Source organism: Mytilus galloprovincialis, chromosome 9 (genome assembly GCF_965363235.1).
Source record: "Mytilus galloprovincialis chromosome 9, xbMytGall1.hap1.1, whole genome shotgun sequence".
Taxonomy (NCBI): Eukaryota; Metazoa; Mollusca; class Bivalvia; order Mytilida; family Mytilidae; genus Mytilus; species Mytilus galloprovincialis.
The window spans coordinates 57,546,337-57,562,536 of NC_134846.1; the positions used below are offsets into that span (position 1 = coordinate 57,546,337).

Sequence of the window (16,200 nt, forward strand, 5' to 3'; positions counted from 1 at the left end):
AGATCGTTTATATAGTTTACTTAAGTGTTTAGGTAGGGGATAAGTTATAACTGTCAACTGTAACTTATGCTCTTCAACTTCGTACTTTATTTGGCCTTTTTAACTTTTTTGGATTCGAACGTTACTGATGAGTCTTTTGTAGACGAAACGCGCGTCTGGCGTATATACTAAATTTAGTCCTGGTTTCTATAATGAGTTTATTTAAAGGAATAAACCTCACCCAAAACGTTCAAAGAATTTTCAAAACACCAGCTTCAGTATAAAAGAAATGACAAGTTCTTACACGGATGTTAAAGTACTTATTTCTTGGACAGAAATGCATATTGAGATTCATTTATTAAATGAACAGTATGTGTTCATATAAATCAAAAGCCTAACTAAGGTTTCATATTTTGTTATTTTGAAGATGCTTTTATCAGCAACCCTCTTTGAAAGGACGAAACGTATACTAACTTTTCCGGTCATCTTATTTGTAAAGTATTTTAGTATAAATACTTGGTCAAACAGTAGATACTAAAACACAACTCAACAATAAAAATCAAAAGACATGAATGTGACCTACCGAATTAGACTATTTACCGGATTTGTTATAATATGAGCAATACAACGGGTGCCACATGTGGAGCAGGATCTGTTTGTAAACCCTTCCGGAGCACCTGAGATCACCCCAAGTTTGTGGTGGGGTTCGTGTTGCTTGTTGTTTGGTTTTCTATGTTGTGTCGTGTGTACCATTGTTTGTTTGTTTGTCTTTTTCATTTTTAGCCATGGCGTTGTCAGTCTATTTTCGATTTATGAGTTTGACTGTCCCTATGGTATCTTTCGTCCCTCTTTTAAAGGACGACAACGCATACAGGTGTATATGTTAGCTCTATTCAAGTCTTTTACTTGACTTTCAAATTGTCTCTTCGCGAGTATCCCTTGTGTAATTTCCTCTGCGCGAGCACTATCTTCCCTCATGGATATTATCATCTTAGTAGCCAGTGCTTTGCTATTGGTATGATATTTAAACGATTCAATTGTTTTGTAAATTTCGACTGGAGTTTATAAAATTATATTATATTTTGCTAAAACTACGGTTGCAACTCCCTCGGGCAAAGTTGACCTAAACGGTTTGATTTTTTTCTGTTTAGGTCTTTCATTTCAGTTCTCGAATGCTTTCTTAATTTTTGGTTTCGGGAGTAAAATCATGAAGGTTACTCTGGAAATAGCAGCCATATTAAAAGGAAACGATTTTGTGTGTTCCATCAGTGTTCGTGTGAATGTTTCGATGAATATAGGAATCCCAGTGTGTAATTAATTAATAGCCTATAGTTCAAGCTAAATATGGTAGAACTCATTACAGATAGTTAGTACATTTACAGTTTTGTAGTACATTCTTTCTGAAAAAGTGACCTTTAGTTTTTAGAGAAATCAATTTTATGAATGACAAGCAGAGTTAAACTTTTAATTCAACGGTTATATATGTCATTATTGATTAGAATTTCGTGGGATGTTGACATTAGAAAAAAATGAGATTTGTGTCAATTTACAATTTTAATTATCCAGATGTTTTGCCAGACTTACGCAGATGTCGAAAATAAAACAAGATAAACAAAGGAAGCTGAAGAAATCGATGCTTACAACCCTAAGCACATATGCAACATTAGGCTTGGAGATGATTCGATTCAATCTTTTCTTGCTATGCTGGATGATTTTTGTAGCAGAGAGATCGATGAATGCGGAGGACGTTATTGTTTGACGTTGGGAAGATCAAATGACCCGAAGCAGGTGTGAATGTCGGTCCTACAATACCTTATTCCAATTAGAATAAAACTAATATAAGAAATTATCGACCGGCGAAACATCTGTTGGATACAGTGTTGGGGGAAATAATCAATCGGTTGCTCCAGGCTCTTTCTAATTAGCAGGCTGTCTAATCCTAGCAACGTGACAAGGAACATATTCAAGAAACACTTATAAAAGAACACAAACCAATTAATTTAACAAGTGCTGACTAGTAAATTGTGTTGAAAATAGAATTTCCTTTGATTTTATTGTCCAGAATTTTTTAAATTCATAATCAATAAATGAAGTCGTCATTTTCACTGACAGTAATGATCAATTTTCTATACATTAGTATGGTTATAGAGAGGCGTGATAATCTCATACCGTATATTGTCAATATTTAATAGGATTGAACAGTTTCTCCACTTTCTTTTTTAAAAGGGTCGATGTCTTGTCATGTCTATAATGATACGTTATAGCCTTAAGGAAAACTGTTATTTCTTTGGAAATTCTTATACATCTTTATAATCTACTGTTCTGTTTGTGATGTTTTCTAACAGGGAGGACATTTTAATAATATAACATTCTAGCAAATAGCGAAAGCGCCTTTACGTAATACAATGCTAGAAGACTGGTTGACAACCTGAACAGATAAATTCAATTCATACACATTTTCAACATAAATTCCGTCGATAAAAAAAGCTTAAAGCTTTCCCTTCCAAAAAAATTAATAGGAATCCCCAAGAAAAAATCCACATACAAAAAGCAGAACTGCTAAGAACGTTTATAAATATTCGCTTCGGCTTTCATGGCGTTTTAGTTATCTATTCAGTAAGCACTCTCGTGGAATGATATAAAAGTAATACGTGTTTCGCAGGGGGACGGGGTACGAAGATTCTGTATGCTCTAAAACGGCCAATGAGAAAAAGAAACTTTACAGTCATTTCATTTGATAATATTATTTATTAACGTGTAGAGGTCAGCTTTGATGGAGCAAATATATCACCTCAGATTAATTTTCATTTGTTTGTCTTTTATTGCTATAATATTGATCGTCATTAGCAACATCTGCTGGTTCCCTAGCGCGTGCAGTTTTTGAAACAAAAGCAGCAGATGGATGTTTTAAAATTCATTAACATCTGCTTCTGTAGAATAGCGAGATTTAAAAAAAAAAAACGCGCAAACTGGACAAGAAGCATACGACACCTTCAAATTGTAAAAATTTCGAGGAGAAATTATTGTCAAATTGGGTTAAACTTGTCAGTAAGTAGGAGTGTATTGAAAACTTGGGAGGGGGCAACTTCTGAAGTGACAGGCAAAAATGGCTTTTACATTTTACATAGTCTGATAGTCTTGGAACTTATCAGTGTACTTTTTCATTTTTTTTTAATAATATATTGCTTGTCAAAACGGAGGGAGGGGGTCACCTTTCCCACCCACGGGGTCCTCTTCGCCAGTGGTGGTATGTTTTTGTAAAAAATAAAATTTCAAAAACTCAGTCCGAAGGAGAGAGAGAAAATAAGAGAGAAGTACTGTATTCTTTAATTGTCTAGCGTTGAATTTCTTTTTAATAATTAACGTAAAATTATACCATTATTTCCTATTTATTTCACAATAGTTAAGAAAAAACATTGACAGACAACAATGCTGATAATGCCGACAATATCGCACGGAACATCAAAATCTATATAAATTCTACTTATAAACAGGATAAAAACTGTGTATTGATTAGTTTTCTACGGCACAGGTGGTTGTCTATCGACTGCCGTTTGTCAAATAATTGGATTCGTCCTACAATGGTAGAAGAGGTTTTTGATGTACGAGTTATCTAGAATATAATGTGTTATTTGTGATTCTTAGACCCACTGAACAAATAACGTACAACCTGCAGTCATATTAATGCTTTGGTATGCAGACATTTCGACGCCGTACTCGGTCAACGCTTTTTCTTAAGAAGAGGTGTAAATAAGCTTTTGAAAAGAGTGAAGGAATTATTCACACTAATAACTATTATTTCATCGGTTTATCGTACCAGATTTTGTGACAAATTAGGTGTGAGAGCTCTCACCGTATACCTGTTTAGATAAGACTTTATAGCAATAAAAATATTTCACAACTGTAAATAATATTTAACGATTGCGTGCACAGACGCTTATCTGGCTACTGTTTAGTTTGAAAAATAATAAAGCTGTAACTGTCACTCGTTTTACATAATCATTTCACAGTCGAATTATCAACCGTTATAATTTATTTTCCCTCGACAAACGATAAAACAATTAAACTTGTTAACAGTAGACATTTCTGTAGCGCCTATAGAATGGCGCCTTTAAACCTACATCGAACATGTACCGTGTCAAATTGTTGACGAGATATAAACGTGAATAGTAACTTAATACCAAGGCTCGTTAATTTTAATTACAAACCTTCCTAATTAAGTTTTATCTTACGTTAAAAATTTATCAGTTCGGATAACAGGTGTTTCTTTTTCATAATGCGCATGGGCACACAAGTGAATTGATGTTTTTCTCTAATAATAATGGTTGTGGGAGGCAGAAAACATATAAATTTAGAAACACATAATGTAAATAAATGTCATACGTTGTTTGAGGGCATCACCAAGAAATATTTGTCCCTCATTATTTTTTAAGAGACCTTGGTTTCTTTTCGGAAAAAATAGATATGAACTTCGCGGAAAATAATGTTTTTGACTGTCGGATAACTTTAGTTTTTTAACTTTGAAAAAAAAAGAAGCTATTTTTGGTTCCGCAACCACATCAACAATTTCTCTATTTGTTGTTAGTTAATTCATTGCCTTGTTAAACTGTACACTTGAGCAACGCGTTATATGTATAATAATATTTTCAATTGAGCTGTAATTGTTCTGACATCTTAAGTCTTTGGTCAGTTTTGAAAGATGTAATGCTATGATACCACATCTCCTTAATTAAATCTTGAATTTTATTTCTGATCTGATTTCTATGATTGGTTTGAGTATTACATTTGTGACAATGTTTTACATTAAGTGTTAAGTAGATAATATGGACACATGACTTGAGATATAAGATCTTTTATCTTAAACTTTTGACTCTGTGTAATCACATGGAGTAGACCACCTGTTTTCACCATATGTTTAGATGACCCTTAGATTATTGATCATGACAAATATTTAATATCAACAGCCTAAGGTACAAATTCTCCCAGTACACCTGTTTACATGCCCACAAATAATTTAGTAGCAAATTAGTGTCGTCTCCCGCATGTAAATGAATCCACCACCAACGACTATAAACAACAAACAACACTTTTATAATAGAGCCAATTTTAGAACATAATTATATGATTCGGGGCATTTATAATGTCGCCAGTAAAATGATTTATCACATGAAAAAAATAAGAAATTTCTTTCTACATAACACCTTTGTCAAATAAGTAGTATTATTTGATTTAATCGTATTGACAGAATGATTAAACGAAATGATATAATCTGATAAAGGACAATGTGGCAATAAACGCCCCCGGGGAATCTTCATTATTAATATGACAGCGATGATAAGAGAATGACAGCTGGTCAACCTTCTATGATCTAGCGTGCTGGCGAAATAAATCCGATCACGTCAACTTTTCAACTATATATACTGCTTCGTCCACGTTCTTCGACCAATTACGTCCACCTTCTTCGACCAATTATTGTTTGTTCTGAAAGTAAAATAAAACGAAACAAAGAAATCCAATTGTAACTTTAATGTTATCAGCTGTTAACTTTCACTTTCATAAATAACCACCTGTTTTAGAAAAAAAAACTATAACTGTCAACATATGGTCAGTTTAAAAACTTCAAATGTGAAGCAAATCTAAATTAAGTGGTTACAAGAGGATCGTTTTCTACACCTATACAGATTAGCAGGTGGTAAAATATAATCAAAATACCTTTGAAAGTTAAAAGGGTGATTAAAATACTTAATCCTGTTCTTAAATATTTAATACTGACCCTACAGAGGTGTTAAGATCTCCTGTCTAATTATTTAAATTTTCTTCCAGATGTTTAGCCATACTTATATGTTTCACTGGTCAATCTATTCAAATTTTGGTTAATTATACGAAATATTTAATAGTGTCACAAGCCTCTTATGGTTTACTTTTTTGAAATTTGTAGACCCCGGGCAAAGATCACCTTAAATTACTGGCGACTTTAGAAATCAACCTAATCTTTCATACGTTGACGCGAAAATTCCTTAGGCAGAAATAATACTTTCCAGATTTTTAGTATTGTCAAAAATTCCCTATAAACACAAAATGGATTCGTCCTATAACTGATATTGAATTTGCGATTAAACCACCTGGCGACTTTTCATATTTATTATCGAATAAAAACATTCTCATTTACTTTAGTTTAATTATAACATAGTTGTCAAAAAGTGCATTAATACTGTAACTATTGACTGCGCTCCGGACGATTGACTTTTGTCCAACTGTTAATTTTCGTATCACCTATCTATAACGTTGATAGCTATCTGTTCGAGATTAGTCAATAAATAACACGCATCTGAGGAATTCTTTAACATATACCATCTGGCAGACTCAATGACTAGACCACAGTGTAAACAAGTTAACGATCGCATAAAGCTCGGCACAGTTGATCAACAGACGGCATTCACTTCATTATGACGGAAGATCCAAACACCTGTGAACGGCTTACATCCTCACCAGACAATTATCCCTCACCCACGGGACAAGGGAGTGGCAAAAGTAATTCATTAATGGATACACCTACTAGGAAAAATAAAAGGAAAAGTAGTGAACCCAGGAAAAGGACTGATTTTAGTATTAAGAGATTTTGTCCGGATAGTCCTGGAAGTGCGTGTTCTGAAAGTGGTAAAAGTGATGATGCTGGATCTGAGGATAGTGTTGATACCCCCAGGGGTAATTCAGATAGATTAGAACAAACTGGGAGTAGTGATTCTGTATCTCCTCCCTCAGTACCTCATGGAATGATGTTTTATCCAGGACATTTTCCTCCGGCTTATTTAATGCCTGGACTTCATCCAGCTTATGGACGTGTGCATTCTTTCACAGCTGCTGGTCTGGATTTATCTAATAATAATATAACTAATTATGATGAAAGTGTTCATAAACTAAATAAAAGTGTTCAATTAAGCAATAATGAACCACCACAAACTGTTCAAGATGATGACAATATGGACGATGATGACAACGAAAGTGTATCGGGTAGAAGAAATAGGAAAAATTATAAAAATATGACACGGGAACGGAGAATTGAAGCAAATGCACGTGAAAGGACAAGAGTTCACACTATTAGTGCAGCATTTGACGCTTTAAGGAAAGCAGTGCCATCTTATTCATATAATCAGAAACTTTCTAAATTAGCAATATTACGGATAGCTTGTAGTTACATTATGGCATTAGGGAAATTAGCAGGTGATGATTTGAACGGAAAGGTTGAGAATGTGTCATTTGCAGATTGTGTGGATATGTGTACTTCGACAATTCAAACGGAGGGAAGGGCAAGAAGGAGACATTAATACCCCCACGCTGTGTAAACTGATAGCATGATGAGATAAGGATTCCGAGTCCATGGCAGCCGATAAAGTAACATCTGGACGAAGCAGACGACGACTTACATCGATATATTTAGCGCTGAGAGAATTCTGAATAACCACCGGCTGAGAAATTACGATCAAAAGATATGCCAGATGTTCTTCTCAGCGTTATGTTGCATTCGGTACCGATGATTGATGCATTGCTATATTCAGAAAACATGGAATCATACAGAGTTATTCACTAATCGACAGTTTTTCTGTTTTCTTGTTGATATGTTAAGTATTATGGCGTTTCTGTGATATTTATTTGACTTTTGTTTTTTTTCTTCTTATTTTTCTTCATTCCTTGTTTTCCCAAACATTAAGCAAAATGACATTAGTTGAGAAATTTGTTTTATTGGAAAATTTTGTTCAGCTTAATGTGTTTGGTTGGTGCTAGAAATATATAAAATATTGAAGATAAAAACTTGTACTTTATTATTTGTATGTATAGTTGCCTAAATAGTTGCATTGTTTTACTTCTAACTACAAGTACAATTTATATGTATGTTGTTGAACTCTTGACTATTAGATAGCAGAAACAGATGTTTGCGAAGTGAAAATAACTTATTCATACCAATCAATGAATAGACTAAATGGTCGTATTAAAGTAGATCTTTATTTCATATTATGAATATTTTAAATTTCCTGTGCAATATTGGAAATTATTTTCATTTGAAAAATATCACTTTTCGTCAGCATTTTCCTGTTCAGTTTACCATGTTTACTATCTATTTTTAAGTGAAATTCTTAAGAAATTGAATTATAAAAATATTATTACAACTGTTTGCGAGGCAAATCAAATCCAATATTTTGCTATTTATATAAATTATAATTTTTTTTTATGGATATGCTAAATGATTCACAATGTGGCAACTACTGCACAACTTTTAAGAAAATGTAAAGACATCAAGAAGCTAAATTCTGATGTCCTGCTCTTTCAAAACAATAACTGACACATATTTTTGAGCACTAGAGGGTATTGACAATACAACAAATTCAAAGAGAGAAAAAAAATCTTACGAGATTTGTTCTTGTCCTAAATCATTTAGAAAACGGGCTAAAATTTACAGTAATGATACCGTTAAGTCGTTATATGTTCGATTGGTACGATGTAAAAGGCAAATACACTAGTAAATCGGATAAAAATACTTGAACAATTTCACATTATTAAGAGTATAAGTTTGGCAGAATATCAAACTTATCGGACTTGACTTGTGCAAGATAGACTAGTATCAGGAGAATTGAGCCATGTGTATGAGACATATGAGACAAACCTTGCAAGGTGCTAAAAGGACAAATAGACACAAAGAGTTTAACATATAATCTCCAACAAAAGACAAGTGGCTATACAATCAAGTTCCAAATTGGCTTAACATGAAGAAAAAATCAGGCAACTAAATTTAACAGGGAATACTGAATATTTTACATTAACACCACATTCTCAAAATTACAAAACACAAAGAAATTATAAAACACAAAGAAATTCCAAAACACGAAGAAATGACAAAACACAACCACTAACAAGAGTCCTGATGTATTCTGATACCTGGGTTATTTTTAGTAAACGTTGAAGATATATATATATGTATAACTTTCACACGAGGAAAAAGGAAGAAGATGTTCAATGAATGAACCATTGCATGTTATTCGACTTGAGTAGAGAAAATATAACTACCAAATTTATATTTGACTGTGTCTTCTTCGGCATCACATGTTTCTTAATTTTATAAATTCAGATAACTTTGCAGCATTCTTCAAATTTCAGGACTGAGAACACATGTTTATCGTTTTCTCTTCACATACAATGAAAATACATTTCAAAATGATAAGATAAGATACCAAGTGGTCAATCAACGATAAAAAATCACCAGGGTCAAAGAAAACGGACATCAACATGACCAAACATAACATCCTTGAAAAAACACCAGTGTTGAAACACTACATAGAGGACGGAGAACCAACGATTGAAAAACATGAACCCAACAAAAAAAAAATAAAAAAATGGACGGGTAATTTTGGTTACTTGATTTGTTCAATGACGTGCATAATGTCCTAAAGAAGTACATCTTCGTTACTTACAATGTCGAACGAACGTATATCTTAGTCATTTACAATGTCATATACTTGTAGTTGGTTATCTTTTTCACGTGTAGGCCTATAGCCCTAATGTTAAATATCTTTGTCATTTGTATTGGTCTGTGGTAGAAAATCTCAGTCGCTTGCATTATCCTATGACTGTTTCTCTTAGTCGCGATTACAGTCCTTCGATCGGATATATTGGTCGCTAGCATTGTCCTATGGTGGGTTATTTTAGTTGCGTGTATAGTGCTACGATGGAAGGTATCTGACATAGGTCTAAGGATAGTTATCTTGGTTATGTGTAGTCTTACGATGGGATATATTAGTCGGTTGCATGGTTTATATATGGTGGATTATCTTAGTCGCGTGTATATATAGTCATACGATTGGATACTCTCAGTCTGGTAACTTGTATTCTCCTATGGTTGGTTATCTTATTTGCGTGTATAGTACTACGATGGGATATCTGGGTTGGTTACATGGTCCTATGGTGGATTAATTTAGTCGCGTGCATATACAGTCCTACGATGGGATATTCTGGTCACTTGTGTTCTCCTATGTAGGATCTTTGTCACGTTTATAGTCATTATATGGGATATCTTGGTAGCTTGCATTGGTCTATGGTGAGTTGTCTTTGTTGCATTTATATATATATAAGTACGTCTGAGTCAGTGACAACTCTACAACAGATGTATCCATCGGATTGCCATCAATGATGGTGATACATGGCTGTGTACATAATGTATATACAACTCGTCTAAACATCAACCCAACAATGTTAGATCTGTAAATTTGCTTTCGCAAATTTTTGGTTCTTCCCTCGCCGGGATTCGAACCCATGCTACTGTGATATCGTGACACCAAATCGCCTGCACTGCAGCCGTCCCGCTAGACCACACGACCACCTGGGCTCTCAAAAAAAGAGCTTTCGCTGGCCGTGTGTTACCTTTCCTCGTCAGTTTTAATCTAGCGGCGTACTACAGTACATGATATATAAGGCATGAAGATGTTATTGTTACAGATCAGCTAAATTATCTATAGTAAAGGATCCTACAAATTAATGTAATATACAGTCACAGAAAATAATTATATTTATAAGTACGTCTGAGTCAGTGACAACTCTACAACAGATGTATCCATCGGATCGCCATCAATGATGGTGATACATGGCTGTGTACATAATGTATGTACAACTCGTCTAAACATCAACCCAACAATGTTAGATCTGTAAATTTGCTTTCGCAAATTTTTGGTTCTTCCCTAAATATATATATATATAGTCTTTTGATGGAATGTCTTGGTCGTTTGTATTGATCTTTGGTATGCTATCCTAGTCACGTGTATAGTCCTGATATAGGAGCTTGGTCAACTGTATTCCTTGGTAGTTCATTTTAGTCGCGTGATACAATGGGATATTTTGTTCGCTATACCATTGTCCAATTAATTGAATAGCTATGTCACATGTATAGTTCTAACATGGAGGTTATATTGAGACCCATATAACCTCCTTGATCCTACGAAGGAATATCTTGGTCCCTTTTATTCTCCAAGGGTGGCTTTTTGGTCATTTGTATAGTTATTATATAGGATATCTATGTCACTTGAATTGTTCTATGGTGAGTTATCTTTGTCGCATGTATAGTCCTACAAAGGGATATCTTGGTCGTTTGCATTGTCCTATGATGGATAATCTTATTTACGTGTATTGTTCTTTCTTTGTACTGTCTTATATTTGGATATATTGGTGACTTATGTCGTCGTATGATAAGTTATCTTGGTCGCTTGTATAGTCATGATAGTGCTTTGAATGATTTCCATGCAATTTTTACTTTCAAATATTATATTACTATACAATAAAAGGGTTATTGCATGAATATTTGGGAATATTGTCCCTCGTAGAACATATATTGCACTCGCAAGCTCGTGCAATATAAAATTCTACTCGGGACAATATTCCCCAATATTCATGCAATAACCCTATAGTATAGATGTTCTTATTTCCTCTTTTACATCATTCAAAGTGTTCAGCCTCTTTAGAATAACACCGCCTTTATTTTTGTGGAACCGAATTATATATATACATGCAGAAGTATATGCCATATTTTGCACGAACATGTCAATAGCATTTTCTAATTCTTTCAATATAGATACAGGACAGCCTCTTGTTTTTGAAATGGCAAACATTGATAACAAAATAAAAATTGTTCCATCAAAATACGACACTTCTATTTCTTTTATTTTAATGTCAACCATAAAAACTGAGTATGAAAGTAATATTAAAAAAAAACTGTTATTAATTCTTTTATTTAATTTTTTTTTGGCAGAAATAAAAATTTCAACAGAAAATTTCAATATTTGTATTATGAAATTTATATAGTTTGAAATTATCTTGTGATGTACAAAAAGAAAATTAATCATACAGGTTTAGGCTTGTCATCCGAACAGGTGATACTTAACGTTAAATAAATCTGGAATATTACACCGTCATGTTTACATCTTCAAAGGCCGTGAACAACGAAAAGGTATGTCATTTACAGACATACTGGAGACAGGTGTTTATCTACCTTTACGACGGTCAACACCTTTAAGTAGATTTATCTCTTTCTCATACCCTATAAATAAATATCTCATTTACTATATTATAGTAGAGTATTTGAATTTTCTTTACACATTCTGGTTAAAAAGTGACAATAGAAGAGCCTTTCATTTCGTGGGTGTTCTGCGTCAGTGAGCCCAGGTGGAGTATCGTTTCTAATTATCTGTCGTATTACGACCCTACTGGCGCCGGTGAGACCAGGAGCAACTGCGCCCCACCGTATGACCGTATTGTTCACTCAAGATAAGGTCATCAAATACCTGCTAGTGAATTTTATATTAAATACACATTGTATTCAATATGTTACACCGGATTTTCAAAAGTGTTTTATCTGTAAAATTTAACAAATATTTTCAGAAGGATCAATTGATTTTGACACCTTAGTTATGTATGCACTAAATTCCACTACCGGTGTCACACATTGACAAATTAAATTTATCATCGTAGAACAATGTCAGATAATTCAATACCAGAACATTGGTAGTTCGATATACATATATAATGTTACTGGATTTACAAACGATTTTATGTAACATATAGCACATAAAGTGAACATATAGTAATATTTTAGATTTTTGGTATGCAACTATTGCGCAAAGGTAGATGTTCGACCAAAGTTTTAGGCGAGAAAACACATGAAGGGTCCATCATATTTGCAAAACCGTCTGCACCTCTTGGATAATGTGTTTTTCTTAGACTCTATGACAAGATCATCTGTACTTTTATAGCGAGTTCAAGATGACAAAATCTACCTTGAGGGCTTGGTGAAACGGGTGGCCTGGTAATCTATGTGATGGATGATCGCTCATTTCAAAACATTTCCTGTTGTCAATATATAGTTATACACGTACTGCACTTTTAAAGTTTACTAATTTTTGTAAAGAAATTATATAACATTATTTAGAAATTTGATGTACTTTTCGAAATAAAAAAAAACACGGAGCAAGAAAACGTCTGTCATCTATTAATTAGACCAGTCATTAAAATCGCATCCATTTAGTCATGTGGAATACATGTATTATAGTAATAACGCTTGGTGCTGATTCCCCAAATTACCATATAGTTTACTTGTAAAGAATCTTTCCAGAAACTTTTTGTGTTGTTTTTTTTTTATATACAACTGCACCAAACTATTATTCCAATGGTGATCAAATGTAACTGCTGGTGTCCTTGATTACAGTCTTTAGAGCTACTAGTACGTGCAGTGTACCTTTACTTTATAACCTATTCTCGTTCAGAGTATATTCATAAAATATTTGCAAAATATAAAAGACGTACGAAATTTATTTCTGAAAATACCAGAACCAGGATGCTTTTAGTAACTGTAAATACTTAGTATTGAAACATGAAAAGCAAATCGAAAACCTAATATACAGAAGTCACCATGTTCTGAATGGACAAGTCACATCAGACTAACCATAAAGTACATGCTGTATAATTTTGTGTTTTGCTTATTTGCAAATGATGGAGAAACTGTTTAAGCATAGAAAGAATTGATTATTGTGTGCTATTGACCTTCTCTTGGACGAATCTCGTCCCAAGTATCAATGAAACATTTGCCACTGGACGTTTAGCAATAACCACTCAATCAATCATGATCGAATCATATAATACGTGTTCTAACAGGAACATGTTGTTCAGTGGTTGTCATTTACTGATGTGGCCGCTTATGAGTGTTTCTCGTTTCTCGCGTTTTTTATATAGATTTGACCGTTGGTTTTCCTTTTTGAATGGTTTTACACTATTTATAGCTTGCTGTTCAGTGTGAGACAATGCTGCGTATTTGAGGTCGTATTTTGACCTACAGTGGTTTCATTTTAACATATTATGACTTGGATGGAGAGTTGTCTCATTGGCACTCATACCACAACTTCTTTTATCTATCTAAGAATTCACTATACAAGTTGGACAATGGCCAATACAAATTTCCTTCAATCACCCTACAAAGCTGTACTGAAAGAGAGATTACAACAGTAAATCAGACAACAATGTAACATTTTCAAAGCCAGACTGACAGCGACAGAGGCAGATTGGGGGAAAGGGGGAGGCTATTTGCCCTGGTATCCTGGAAGAACTTAATTTAAGACAAATGCATTGACATTTTACTTTACTAGTATATATCACTCCACACGCTGACTTGCTAGAGTCCCCCTTTTTCAAAATTCTGGATCCGTACCTGGGCTGTCAGACAAATTAAAACGAAATAAAAATAAAAAGTGCAACCAGGAACATGACAGTAGACGGGATATACCCCCAATAGTCTGAGAAACAACAAATCTTGCAATTTCTCTTGCAACGGTCTATTTTTTTCTGCATCACCTATACTACTAAGTACAGATGCATGGTTAAATAAAGCCCGTATGTAACATTTAACAACATGCCATATGTTAATTAGAAGATTAAAGTGCTTATTTAGTTATACAAGTTACACCTGTGCCTATGATTTATTTATTGTGATGGGACAACCTCAGTTTTCTGTCGCCTTCTCGGTATTTAAAATTTAAACTTGATGAATGCGATACTACACCACATAAAATTGTCTTCATTATATTGCATGCATATATTTAAAATTAACTGTTAGTTAAGGTTGTTTAAATTAGACCCGTGTCACGCAGGACAATTTTTTTCTTTGCCTTTTTTAAAAAGTCAGTTAGGTGCACATTTTAATATTACGTTAAAGTTCTAAATTGAAGATAAGGAAATATCATCTGTTTACAACAAAGACAACACAAAACTTAAGAGGCACTCGAAGGAAAAATCTTCAACTTCATACCCGTATTTTAGCAACCAGTTGTGGTACACAAAAGCATATCAATTTGCTGTAATATTAACTACAATAACTACCACAAACTAGATTTATCGAATCTAATTTTTCGACATAACATCAAACACCTATTTTCCCCTTATTCAAAATTCATTTTTTTAAACCGCTGGTTCCTACAAGTCTGAATACCTCTAATATTGGTCACATTGTAAATACTATCTGAATTTTGACACTTGCTATTACTTAACAATACAAACATATCACGTTAACAGGTAGAGCCTTTTCTACTATCACACCTGTTCAACAACCCTAGGTTAAATTTCAATAGTGTAAGATATTGGTAAGATAGACAACCTGACTTGTCTTGAACCTTGTTTAATTTGTCAAAACTACTACCCACATGACTTCATGCAATACTATCGCGGCGACTTAGTAATGACAGGGTAAAGACAGATTTTATCAATCACTACCCCATTCATGCGATATATTAAATGTTCAAAAATCATTCATAACTTTTTTGTTGATCTGTAATAGGCAATAGAAAGTAATCACACCATTAATCAGTTAAACCTTCTGGCAAAATAAAGAAAAACAACATGTCTAAATCCGTTGGTCCAACGAATGTTAATAATGGAAGAAACATAAAAGACACATTTCCATTTTTTCCACCTTTGATGTCTTTCATAGTGCGGAAACCCTTTTAAATTATACCAGTAAATGTCACCTGTGGTATATTTCTCTACTAATCGATTGTGTTATATCAGTTGTATGTTAAAAGCCAATCCATCCGCATAGAATTCGAATACTTTTTGGAAACAGTTTCTTTGTAATTTATCTTAACATTATACCCAGTTAATCTGCTGAAATATTTAATAAGTGAACGAATCTTATTAAACATAATCAGTTATCTTATTATAAATATATCCGAAATCTCAAGAATGTTAAAACCCGATGAGCAATCTTTCCGCGGGTGTAACAGACTAACAGCGATATTGTATCTGAATTTTTTTAAAAATTATAATAGATAAAAAGCATATTTTTAATTATATATATATATATATATATATACAACTCGTCTAAACATCAACCCAACAATGTTAGATCTGTAAATTTGCTTTCGCAAATTTTTGGTTCTTCCCTCGCCGGGATTCGAACCCATGCTACTGTGATATCGTGACACCAAATCGCCTGCACTGCAGCCGTCCCGCTAGACCACACGACCACCTGGGCTCTCAAAAAAAGGGCTTTCGCTGGCCATGTGTTACCTTTCCACGTCAGTTTTAATCTAGCGGCGTACTACAGTACATGATATATAAGGCATGAAGATGTTATTGTTACAGATCAGCTAAATTATCTATAGTAAAGGATCCTACAAATTAATGTAAGATACAGTCACA

General features: G+C 33.7%; 1 protein-coding gene across 1 annotated transcript; it reads left to right on the forward strand.

Moving 5' to 3' along the window:
- The first annotated feature begins 6,106 nt into the window (after window positions 1-6,106).
- Window positions 6,107-7,788, forward strand: LOC143045405 (uncharacterized). The gene has a single exon (XM_076217874.1). It carries the CDS (start codon window positions 6,426-6,428, stop codon window positions 7,302-7,304), a length of 879 nt encoding a protein of 292 aa, XP_076073989.1. The 5' UTR covers window positions 6,107-6,425; the 3' UTR covers window positions 7,305-7,788.
- The last annotated feature ends 8,412 nt before the right edge of the window (window positions 7,789-16,200 follow it).

Coding starts and splice junctions, on each gene's coding strand:
- LOC143045405 (XM_076217874.1), top strand. CDS start 6,426: ATGACGGAAGATCCAAACACCTGTGAACGGCTTACATCCTCACCAGAC.